General features: G+C 33.3%; 1 protein-coding gene across 2 annotated transcripts in view; it reads right to left on the bottom strand.

Annotated features, from left to right (window-relative positions):
- LOC114325682 (voltage-dependent calcium channel subunit alpha-2/delta-3-like) overlaps positions 1-12856 on the bottom strand; it is a 111210-nt gene that overhangs the window by 45165 nt on the left and 53189 nt on the right. For both annotated transcript variants that reach the window (XR_007697002.1, XM_028273812.2), the window contains exons 11-15: positions 12640-12735; positions 7874-7945; positions 7747-7821; positions 6323-6427; positions 3101-3175 (exon numbers count right to left, since the gene is read on the bottom strand). Coding sequence is in view for 1 of the 2 variants with exons in the window: in XM_028273812.2 (XP_028129613.2) it covers positions 3101-3175; positions 6323-6427; positions 7747-7821; positions 7874-7945; positions 12640-12735 (423 nt within the window). In the remaining variant the exon portion in view is untranslated. The remainder of the gene's footprint in view (positions 1-3100; positions 3176-6322; positions 6428-7746; positions 7822-7873; positions 7946-12639; positions 12736-12856) is intronic.

Below are 12856 nucleotides of genomic sequence, written 5' to 3'. Positions count from 1 at the left end.
TTTAACAAACAACCACCTATTTTGTTAACACCCCTACAATCTACCCGTCGTGCCATAAAAAACAATATCCTTGTTTATTATGTACATCGTAAATTGTGTAATTATTGTAACAGGCAAGCCCTCTTTTATAAAAAAAGTCACTTCTGTCTTCGTTTGGAACAACCTGAACTGCTAACAAGTCAAAACAACATACATACTACAGCTTTGAGTATTGAAGTTGAAAAATATTTCCATGTAAATGCTCTTTAATATACTGACAATTATTTTCTGTGCACTGCTGTAGATACAACCGATACATTTCAGATAAGTTCAACCCCCCTGTAAATATATTCCCTGTGTGCGAGCTCAGCAGTAATGAGATTCCATTACAGGAAAAATATATAAATATATGCCTTCTTGCGAAAATTTTTCTTTCATCATCTGTCCTTGGAGATTCAGTCTTTGAATTTTTTTAACATTCAAAGCTAAATCTGAAGAGTAAAATTTAGAAATCTAACTGTTTGCAACTGAGAAAATAAAACACTTAGGAAAAAAATCAGTTACAAAATGAAATAACTCGAATTGTTACACTAATGGAACTAAAACAATTACCATTTTATGACAAACTATATGTGTGACATCTTCACTGAACGTTATCGAGTTGTTACCATTTGTAATTCGTAAATATTGGTTATTGAAGCACTTCCCAATATCCCAATATGTATTTACTTCGAAGTCACTATAATTCAGACTTGTTGGAATAGCTTTGTATGGATATCTAATAGACATTATTCTATAGATATGGAGATAGATAGAAATTTATCCATAAATCTGTATATTTATAGAAGTTACATTATAACATCTACATGTGGATTGAAGTGTAAACTTCAATCAGTGGACTTTCAGTGTAAAACAACAAAATCTGACATTGGGAACTCTCAATAAAAAACCTCTCTAAATTGTAATTAAAAACCAGAGTTCGATACAATTGGATCAGCTAAAATATGTCAGATAGAAAAGATTATATTATTATGTGACAGAGAGATGCATAGAAACTATCACAAAAACAGCTATGAATATGATGAAACGTAACAATTTGGAAAAATTTAACCATAACTATGCAAACAAATTAAAAGCTGGTAAGAGCTCTAATTTTTCCCATAGCCACATAATATTAGGTATTCGAAACATGGATATTGAAGAAAGCAGATATAGAAATAAAATAAACGGTTTTGAAACTTCTCTCCGCTTTTTTAAGGTTATGTATTGTTATTTTCGCTCCCATTTTCAATTTCTCTTACATACTACCAGTAGAAATTATTACTCCCTTGGGGAGTGACATTTCTCTCAAAGATTAAGAGAATTTTTTTCAAGAATACAGCATTTTCGGTTTTAGGGAGCCACGCCTACTTTTACGTCACTTTCTCTTACCATTTCTACTCCCTGAAATTCAAGAATACGGACCCAGTCAGGGTTGAGCATACTGAATGCTTGTTGAGCTTTTCGTATCATCATACGAATATCGTTCTCTGTATCTACGTTTTCTGTTATGGCACTTCCAAGATGCATACATTTTTCCACGTTTTCAATCTGCGTGTTGTCGATAGTAAATAATATGTTGTTCCTTGAATTTATTCTCAACATACCTTAATCACAGTCATACATTAATTTTCTATGGTGTCTACGCCACACTCCAAGCGATCAAATATATTTGTCAGCTGGCAACTCTTCAACTTCTCTCATGTCAGCTTTACTTTTATAAATGAAAGTGGCAATGCTATTTTCTGCATCTTGTATCTATGTAATATGATGTTTCTCTCCAAAATTCATTTTATTTCGTCAATACTTCTTGGGATGAGCGGTGCTTTATTTTGTACTTGTACAAAACTTATTATGAAGATGTAGCGTAGTATTTGCCCTTGGTATGGGTTTGGCCAGCAGGAATATACTTATTTACCCATCAGTATTTTATTGGTTGTTAAATAGCGACAGTTGTTTAACATGGATGGTACTCAGCTGATGACGGCACTGATCATATATTACTCTAGGTGGCAGGCAACCCCAAACCTCTCACTGAACCCCAAACTGAATCTCTCGCAATCTAACTAATAGGCAATAATCCCCGTATATTATTCCCCTTGTATCTATTTATTAGATCGATATGTTTGTATACAATTTACTTACATTTCTATGTCAAGTTTGTACATGTATGATATAATAATATGTTTACTCACAATCGGTTAGTAATTTATTGATTTCTAACCTTTGAAGTAATCAGGAAGCCACTTATTACTTACTTTACTTTCCCAGCTAGCCGGGAAAGTACTTTCCCGGCTAGCATCTGTCAAAGTACATTCAAATTCACTATCAGACATTTTTGTAAAATAAACACAATTTGATTATATGTACAATTAATGGTGTCGTGATCGCCTAAATGTCAGATTCAACAAACTTGTTTTGTTACCTAGCAACGATCTCACAGGTTACTTAAAATAATTCATCTTAACACATAATGAAAATGGATACAGATATTTGAAACGAAATTATTATTGGTAGATTGTGAGTATTAGAAATCCATAAACTACTAACCGATTGTGAGTAAAATAGTATACAAACCTCGCGGGAACTCATTCTAGCCTCGCGTCTGTAGTTTAACTCGGTGCTTCGCACCTCGGTAAACTACCTTGCCGCTCGGCTGAAATAGAGTACTTTCCCGCTAGGTATGTAATATACTATTACTGCTTACTTCGCAGAAGTCACCGTGTCATCAAAATGCATGCCCCATATTCGTGGTATACATTGATGGTTTGTTTCTTATTTAACATTCTATATAAACAATATCGTAATTAAATATTTTGTATTTTAAAATGATTTTTGGATTATCTGAATATTGAGTTAAAATATTGTACCGTATGCAATTGACTTGACGTTGCTCATTGCGCATGTGCCACCTTTGATACACGTCATTTCGCTATTCTTTCGGTTAAAATTCTATATCATAATGAAAACCTGTATCATAATGAAGCTCATTATGATACAGGTATTGAAATTGAAATTTATATACTAGAGTAATGAGAGTAGAAAAAAGAATTAATAGATTGCAACTTATTTGTTTACTTACATTGTCATTCAAAGCATATTTGACTTTTAGGGTTACGTTGACACTGCTTTCCTGGTTAACTAGTTTTTTTCGAAACTAAAAATCACAATAAACATATTAGTTTTTTTATTGGTACCCCATTTTGCTTATTTAAAGTACGCCTCAGCCTGTTTAAACTCAACTTTCAAAAACGAGTGTGTTTTAAAGTTACTATGGCAACATCAACAGTTTTAAATATTGATCTGGCCTGACAGGAGTAGGTACATGCCTTGTACCTAGAGGGATAAACTAAACAGACAGATTCACACCACAAACCATACATACTCATAGACGTTTCACGTAAATTGTCAAGGTCAAGACAGCAAATTAGTTACCATTCCAATCCAGAGATGTCGCTGGCAGTCAATTCTTTTGTCATATTTAACCACTGACAGTTGACAATTAAATTAATTTGTTATTTACTTTTTATTTTACAGTTTGTGGCTTAAATATTTTATTATAGTGGTGTTACGTTTTTAATTAGATTTAATCACAATTTTAATCAATTGTATTAACCTCCTCTCCGTTTTTGTGAGTAGAATTTTTAGTTTACATTGATCATCCCGTGTTGTGTTTCTCCACATTTAAAAAACAATATAATAGATCCTGAAATAGTGTGACAAGTGTGTCATCAACATTTCGGGCTTATATATTTTTGGAAGTTTGTAAAAGATTATAAGGTATTTATCTAAACAATCATCCTACAAGATTCTTTCCAAAATTTTCATTCAACTCAATATTACACATCAGTGCTTTCACGTGACACATGGCAGTAGTGTGTATAGCATTTTGAAAACAAATTGGAACATAATTTGAAGTTTTCAGTAAAACATTGAATTGTCTTTCTGTTGTTTTAATTTCCTGCGAAATTTCATCAAAAATCCCGCAAAATTTATAATTTGCAATTCCTACATAACTAAAATTTGTCAATTTAGTTCCCATTCCAATCAAGAGATGGCGTTAATTCGATCCGAAAGATTAACATGGTCGTGAAACGTCTATGAGTATGTATGGTTTGTGATTCACACCCAAGAAAGTCGCTAGAAATATCACCAAATACCTACATCTTCTTTTTTGGTTGATCATATCGGCCTTTGACGGTAATCCATACATATTATATTATACTAATACGTCGCTAAAGAGTTCTAAAAACAACTGTTTTTTATATAAAAAGGGACTAAAAATTTAAAAATTAAAGAAATAACGCAGAAAATACAAAAAATCGCTGATAGAACTTAATTAACCTATGAAATGCCAAAGTGTCAAAATTTTATAAATGTCATTAGTGTCAAAATGTGATAACAGTGGAGTAAACTTGCCTGAGTTTGGACCAATTACAAACAAGCTTTACGGCGCGGGAAATTTGAATTACTCCTCTTGGTTTAAAACCAGACTATAGTCTTATTTGAGAGATTGTAAATTAATTTTTGTTTTTCTCATGGAAGTGGTTTTTCTCATTTCAATAGCAACGAAAATTATACAGATATACATCACAAATTCAACCATTTTATAGGTTTTATTTCAATTTTTTGTAGTAATAATACATGATTTTAAAGTGTACAAAAAAAATAGCGTAAAGTATTATACTTTAATATCTTATTTTAACCAAGTCAAATTTTTTTATGAAATACACTCACCGGCACAAAATTCCGCCACCCCAAAATTTTTGATTAAGTTTGATAATTTATAACTTTATCATTTGTACTCCGATTTGCAAGATTTTTGCACCAGTTTGTAGGTACATGTATTGATATAGTTTGGTATTATTCCGATAACACAAAAATTTTGCTTGCATTGCATTATACGGGGGTGAATGGAAGTGTTGTATTTCCTCCTAATTTTAAAACATTCTGTGCAAAAATAGAAGGGCTGGTTTTGTCTCATAGTCCTGTCATATTATCCCGGAGGCATTACTAAAATTTTGTTTTGTGAATTATCCGAATATCTCTTTTCTTGTAAGAGCTGTACCATATTTTGTAAATAAAACACTGATCGACTCATAAAATAGAGGTTGGATTGATAAGATTAGAATGGCCCGCATGCAGCCCAGTTCTCAATCCTATTGAGTATTTATGGGATGAATTTAAAAAAGCTATTCGCCGTCATCCTAGGCGTCCAGAAAATTTGGTACAGTTATGGTCCTGGTAGAGGAATATCGGGCTATTCCATGGGCAAGGATAACACATCTTTATTCGATGCCAAACAGATTGCGAGCAGTCGTTGCTGCAAGAGGTGGACATACCCGCTATTGAATTGTTTGGTTTTGTTGTTAATTTTGTTTTGTTTTGTTAATTTTAGTGAGTTTGATATTTTTAATTAAAAAAACCTTCATAGCAGTGTTTTTATTTACAGCTCTTACAAGAAAAGAGATATTTGGATAATTCAAAAAAGAAAACCGTAGTCCAGGATAATACAAAAGAAGTATGAAACAAAATCAGCCCTTAAAATTTTTCAGAGAATTTTTTAAAATTACGAGAAAATACAACGCTTCCATTCACCCCCGTATAATGCCATCTAAGCAAAAAATTTTTGTTACCGGAATAATAAAAAACGACACCAATACACGTACCTACAAACTGATGCAAGAATCTTGAAAATTGGAGTACAAATAATAAAGTTATAGATTGTCAAACTTAATCAAAATTTTTGGGTGGCGGAAATTTGTGCCGGTGAGTGTAGATAGCGGCATCGGATGATATCAACAAGAGTGAAAGAAATGGGGAATGGGAAGGAAGGGGAAAAATATTTAAGTAGAACAGAATAATAGAAATACCTATTTCCCAACTCCAACAAAATTTAGCGAAAGAAAGGAAAACATTGAATCGATTTATACATAATCTAACATAATCTAACAACAAAACAAATTATATTGAATTGGAAATAACAAAAAGAAGGAAAACACAAGCTCTTAAAATAATTAGATAATTTACAGAAGAAAAAGTAAGTACAATAAACTAACCAACAACTAATAAAAATACACACTCAAAGACTACTTAAATACCACGTTATTCACAGACTAATATTGCGCATAGACGCCATCCCCCACAGGCACTTTTAGAATCTGTGCACTGTAGTGAGGTGCAATTTCTAGACCTCCCCGTGTCTTCTTTTATTTATCATTCGCTTGGTTTGCAAGTATATAATAGAAACCACGAATAGGCGTAACCATAAAACTTGTAATGATTATTTATAGAAACAGCTCACCTTAACTACTGAGTCTCCAAACATTCTGGGCTCCTTATCATCATTTAGAATCTCTACTTCTAAGATGTCTACTCGATTGAACGTAGGTTTTAAAATATACTGAAACTAAAATAATAACGGTACAGTGGAACCCCGATAAGTCGGCCCCCGATAACCCGGAACTCCGGCTAACCCGGACCGATTTTTATCAGACAAACATTTCAGCAATAAAAAAGTATGTAATGTAATATTTGAGAGATAATGGGTATTTGTGTAATTTGAACAACATATACCATAGTAAAAATAATGACTCATGGCACACCACATTCATTGTCGTGTTATCGAAAACAACAGGCACCTCTAGTATCCTTTATTTATTTGAAACTGCCTTAGCATTGTTTAGAAGAAACTAAAAGACTATTAAAATTATTTTTTTAACAATAGTCTTAGTCATCACTGTTATTAAATAACATAACATCAGAGACGGTATTGTGTGTAGTAAAGTCGTATTGTTCGCTTCCGTTCGTAAATCTATTCAGATTTTGTGTTTGCGTGTTTTTTGTCTACGTAAGAGCAGCAAAACGTAAAAATGTTGTAGTGACAAAAATGGGAAATAAAATAGAAGCATTAAGTAGAATTGATAGAGCGAATATTGCAGCATCATGTGGTGTCGGTACATCTACAGTATCGGATTGGAAGAAAAATAGAACTAAAATCGAAAAATTTTGTTTCAAAATAATAACAAAAGACAGTTTGGACAATCGGTGCAAAGCTAATAAAGCTAAAAATGACTCTCGACGACGCTTTGTATGTGTGGTTTTGTGCTTAAAGCGAACGTGGTTTACCAGTGTCTGTGTGACAATTATAACGGAGTTTATCTGTAAGCATACCATGTTATATTAATTTTTACCATTTTCTCCGGCTAACCCGGATTTTTGGTAAGCCGGATCGGCCGCGGTCCCGATTAATCCGAGTTAACGGGGTTCCACTGTATTTGTAAATTATCCCAAATTCAGAAAATTTATTAAAAAATCCTTTAAAAAAGGCATATTTATTAAAAAGTACCTTTCGGTGTACATCACAGAATGTTTTCGGAATAGCAATTCCATCATCAGTGCTGTTTACAAGGTACACATGGTTGAGCCGCTAAAAATATCCGGATAAAAACCCTTTGAATGGTGTAAAGTTATTATAATGTTACAGGGTTTTAGATAAAATCATGTGATGTTTAAGCTGCTGGCCCTGAGAAAGGCTTCTCTAAACGGACTCTAAAGAGCAACTAGAGTTTTCTGAGGAAGATACCAGTCAATAACTGGCTTCTAATCCTTGTTTCTTTTACTCAGTTGAAGAATTAATGATAGTCAACCAAAATTTGGTGCTAAATAACTGTGAACTTATGAAGTAACTCAGTTTATATTTTATGAAATAAACAAAATAATACATACCTCTGTATGATGATCCGGATGTGTAAGAATATAGCCGTTATTAGTAACAATAAAGGCGTAACCATTTACCCCTAACTGAAATTCAATTCGTTAACACAACAAAAAAATATGTATGTTAAGTCCTTACCCTTTCGTAAGGGATGAGCTGTTTAAATAAACTTAAGGGAACATCTATGCCTGCTACGCCCAACAGTTGATACTAAAAGATCGAAATAATATGTTACTGTCGCTTTAGGATCATTTTACTTACTCTGTTAAAAATCTCTAAGGTGTCCAGTATAAAAGGAGAATTCAAGCAACAAACAGATGCATGTATAATTGTATAGCCTCCACAACCTTATTAAATCTAAAAACCTTAACACGAACGTCAAAAATCACAATGTACAAGTATACAAAATACAAGTATACAAAATCACAAGTACCTATTCGCGGTGTGCAAGTACTTGGAAGGGAATTGAGGAACGATCTTGCGCGAATAGCGGAGAAATATTGCAACTTTCTTAAATAATTCATATTGTCAATTGAAATTGTCAAATTGACGTACATTTCATATCTACTGTCATTGAAGAAGAAAAATTATATGTTGCTCTACAATATTGATATGATATGCAATTATATAAAGGTAAATTTAATTAATTGTATTTTGCTTGCATTACTGTATTTTAATAACTAATTTTATTGACTACAATAATTGTTTACGTTTTAACAACATAACCTGAATCTTATTTTTTTCTTTTTATTATTTTTTTGGACTATGGCCTTGACAATTATCCAGTAACCAGGACTAATATAATTGGCCAATATAATTAAAAGTGCGAATAAAATTGCAGAGCGTAGAAATAGGTGTCGCTTTGCCAAACTTGCACGGTCCCAATACAAAACACTGATAAAAACGGCGCTCATGTATGGATATGAGATGTAGACGCTGACAAAAGCAATGGAAAGAAAACTGAAAAAGATGTTACAAAATAAGTTATCAATCAAGTAGCACAGAAAACGACAATAAATATCGTTCCCATACCACCAGAATAACAACAGGTGGAACTTCCTCTGGTTACTACCCCCCGTGATTTTCAAAAATTATAAATCCATACGGGTGCCGAGACGAAATGAGGGAATTTTGAATAATTCACGTCCCATCTGCTCAGCGTGGTAAAAATTCCAACGAGAAAAATTCCTTAGTACTCCACAAAAGAGTAAATGAATTAAAAATGTATAAACATTTTCAATTTCTTTGCAATCCGAAAACGCAGCGGCATTATACTCTAGTTAAATCGGAGAGTGCAGGAAGAGTATATACCGGTTTCGGGGATTTTTCCTCTCGTCCCCGATTTCCCCGTTTTCCCCGATTAAAAATGTTTATACATTTATGAAAAAGATGTTTTGAGACAAAAATCCTCAGAAAAATCTTATCACGACCCGATTACTAATCAATACCGAATGAGAACAAATTCTGAGGTCAGAGGGATGTTTAGAGCTAGGTACGTAGTCCAAGAAATTAAATCCCAACGTCTAATATGAGGCAATGTTCATAGAATCCCTAATAACCGCCTTGTCAAGTTAATCTGGAAGGAAACCTTGACAGGAAGAAGGTCCTTAGGACGTCCACGAAAGCGATGGAGAGATAACACATTGTCATATTTAGGAACCATGGGGCTACCTACTGACCAAATTATCAAGGACGACCATTTGAGTTGTGCAGTCAGCTAAGACCCACTTAAGGTTGTAATGCTACGAGAAGAAGAAAAATATATACAGAAACACATATGTGCCCACAAGGGTTTAGCCAGAATGGAATTGTCAACTGTTACGGTTTTTTATGCAACCTTCACAAGACATTTAAATACTTTAAAACCCCCCTGGCTACTTTACCTGGTTGAGTTGTTTTAGGAATGTCAGAGAACATAGAAATGTGTGTACCGCTATCTTTTTCTGACTCACAATCTTTGTATAGGTTCTTGTCACGTGACTAAGTCAACCGTGGTTCCATGCTTCGATGTTCGCTTTGGAATCGAATGACATAAGGGAAGACGGATGACATCCTGTCTGTCTTTTGTCTTGACGACAGTGCTCGGCATTGCAAAATTAAGTTGTATTTTGCTAATCCAGAATCATCCGCCATAAAATAGTTTGGTTTTACGAAAAAACCATCGTCTAAGACGGATTTAAAACTATAGATTTTGTGAGCAAATGGATTTTGTAGTTACTGTGACATAACCCCAACTCGAGACACGCTAGTCCATCATCCGCGGTTGAGGAAAGGTCCTGTTACAACCCCTCCCTGTTGGCCACCTAACAACTCAGGTCAATTTCGTGAAGACATACTAGCTGTCCAACAGCTAGTAACCAACTGGTAGTTCCAACCAACACATTGTGTAACCAGAGTCACCACCACTGGAACACCCCCCTACAAAACTGTAAGCAAGAACAGAGGCCCATAAGTCGGTATCAATAACAACATAACCTCTCTTTCTATATATACCATCTATCCTGTACTGTAGGTACAGATACAGCATGGTAGCTATACCTACCATTTTGTTCAGATCTTCCTGTTACCCTCATTGTACACCTGAATATAGCGCAATACGAGGGTATTTATCTATTAACAGAGTGAATACAGGATATACTTATTGTACTTAGTTAATTCCACAGGTAGACTTGCAAGAAGTAGGTATTTGACACTTCAGGGTATAAATTATTCACCTCATATTTGATAACATTAATATAGTAAGGTTACGTTACATAATCTGATTCTTGCTTAACGTAGGTGCATTTTATTCATCAGGATGTATTGGATATTCATATTTTATATACTGCAAGGTAACAACGGTGTATTGTATGTGATAAGTTAGAGTCTTTTTAAGTCTTGACAGTACTTTATATTTTATAGTTAATAGTTGCAATAGTCATTAAATTCTCCTTATATTTTGCTTTATTTTCTGTTTTATTTTATGTTCAATAAATATTTGTATTTATAGGTTGTTTTAATGCTCAGAATTAACCAGGATCTCCCTCTGTGAACCAACTGTAAATCCCTGAGATAAGATAAACAGAGATTAACTGAACTTTGTATTTTATATATTATAGAGTATATTAATGTTCGTTTTATTTATTCAGAAACATCTCTCGATCTTTATTTTTATGTAACATAACCAATGTCGTACTAAAATCTCACCATCTTTATTAGACTGGATGTGAAAGGAAAATTAAAAATAATAATATAAGTATGTAAACATAATACATATTTAAACAAAAAGCTTAATTGAAGTAAAAGACAGACGTACTCTCAATCATTTATTGTAACTTCCGACGACCGGTTTCGCTCCCTAAAGTCTGCAGAGTATCTTCAGGTCAACGGTTACAAGTCACTAAATGCTACAAATAAAAAACCAGAGTTAGAACAATGTCTGGTTGTAAAAGATGCTAAAGATCCATAAGATCAAGCCAATGTTGAACAACATACACAAAAGTAGTGGAAATAGCAGACAAATACATAATATGCATGTAAAAACGGGAGCGGTAACACACGTCCCCAAGCTTACAAACACATGCAGATGTTTATCGTCTATAATCATGCAATTATAACATGTCGTACTTACATTCGGATACAAGGAGCTACTACCTCAGTATTCATTAACATGATGTTATTGCTTAAGTTATGCTAATGGGATATGGTGGAATAGACCGAGAATGTTACAAAGGTAAACAAGTTTATGGGATTTGGGAATTCTTGAGGGTGAAGAGATAGTTGTTGAGAGACAACCAACAAATCTGTGACTGTTATTGTGTTTGTGAAGTAAACTTTAGTGAATGTCTAAAAAATTTTGATGGTTTTAATGGTTTTAAAGATTTCTATTTATTAAAATATTTTATTTTTATTTATATTTATTAAAAGACTTCTATTTATTAATGTATATGTTAATGTAAGATTAACAACGTTTGGATCAAGACGGGTAGAATGTGTATTATGTATGTTAGATGTGGATGTGCAGCTGTAACCTAAATTGTTAAGGTCAGTACTTCTAGATGTTTTAATGAAAGGAGTAGTGGTCGTGTAAGGGAAGACCAATCAGAAAGCTTAAAAAGTTGTAGCTAAAAATATATTAAATTAGCAGTCATATAATAAAAACAGTAATAAATTTGAATTGATAGACAACAATGTAGGAATTAGGACAAATATAAATAAAAATAAAATCTTTTAATAAATAGAAATTTTTAAAACCATTAAAACCATCAAAAATTTAAAAAAAAATTGTATATGTGACATTCACTAAAGTTTACTTCACAAACACAATAACAAGCACAGATTTGTTGGTTGTCTCTCAACAACTATCTCTTCACCCTCAAGAATTCCCAAATCCCATAAACTTGTTTACCTTTGTAACATTCTCCGTCCATTCCACCATATCCCATTAGCATAACTTAAGCAATAACATCATGTTAATGAATACTGAGGTAGTAGCTCCTTGTATCCGAATGTAAGTACGACGCGTTATAATTGCATGATTATAGACGATATACATCTGCATGTGTTTGTAAGCTTGGGGACGTGTGTTATAGCCCCCGTTTTTACATGCATGTGTATTTGTCTGCTATTTTCACTACTTTTATGTATGTTGTTCAACATTGGCTTGATCTTATGGACCTTTAGCATCTTTTACAACCAGAGGTTGTTCTAACTCTGGTTTTTTATTTGTAGCATTTAGTGACTTGTAACCGTTGACCTGAAGATGCTCTGCATAGTTTAGAGAGCGAAACCGGTCGTCGGAAGTTACAATAAATGATTGAGAGTACGTCTGTCTTTTACTTCATTTAAAATGAACTCTCACATGCAACCCATTCAACATTTAAAAAGCTTAATATTCACGACAGTATTCTAAACACCATACTTACTTCATGTGGTCTTCTTGCAAACACAGGTAAAGAAACTGTGGTCATATAATCGTATGCAGAATTATCTCTTTGGTAGGAGAGGTAAGTTTGATAAGTCTAAAAATGATAAAAACTTTGAATTTATCAGTGCGGCATAAGCCATAATACTATTGTTTAAAAAAGGATAGTTGGTCAACGCAATGAATAAATTTGTTCGATTCTAATCGAGACCAGATAT

Source organism: Diabrotica virgifera, chromosome 3 (assembly GCF_917563875.1).
Source record: "Diabrotica virgifera virgifera chromosome 3, PGI_DIABVI_V3a".
In the NCBI taxonomy this organism is placed as follows: Eukaryota; Metazoa; Arthropoda; class Insecta; order Coleoptera; family Chrysomelidae; genus Diabrotica; species Diabrotica virgifera.
The sequence above is the reverse complement of the archived record's forward strand: the minus strand, read 5'-3'. Positions and strand labels throughout refer to the sequence as shown.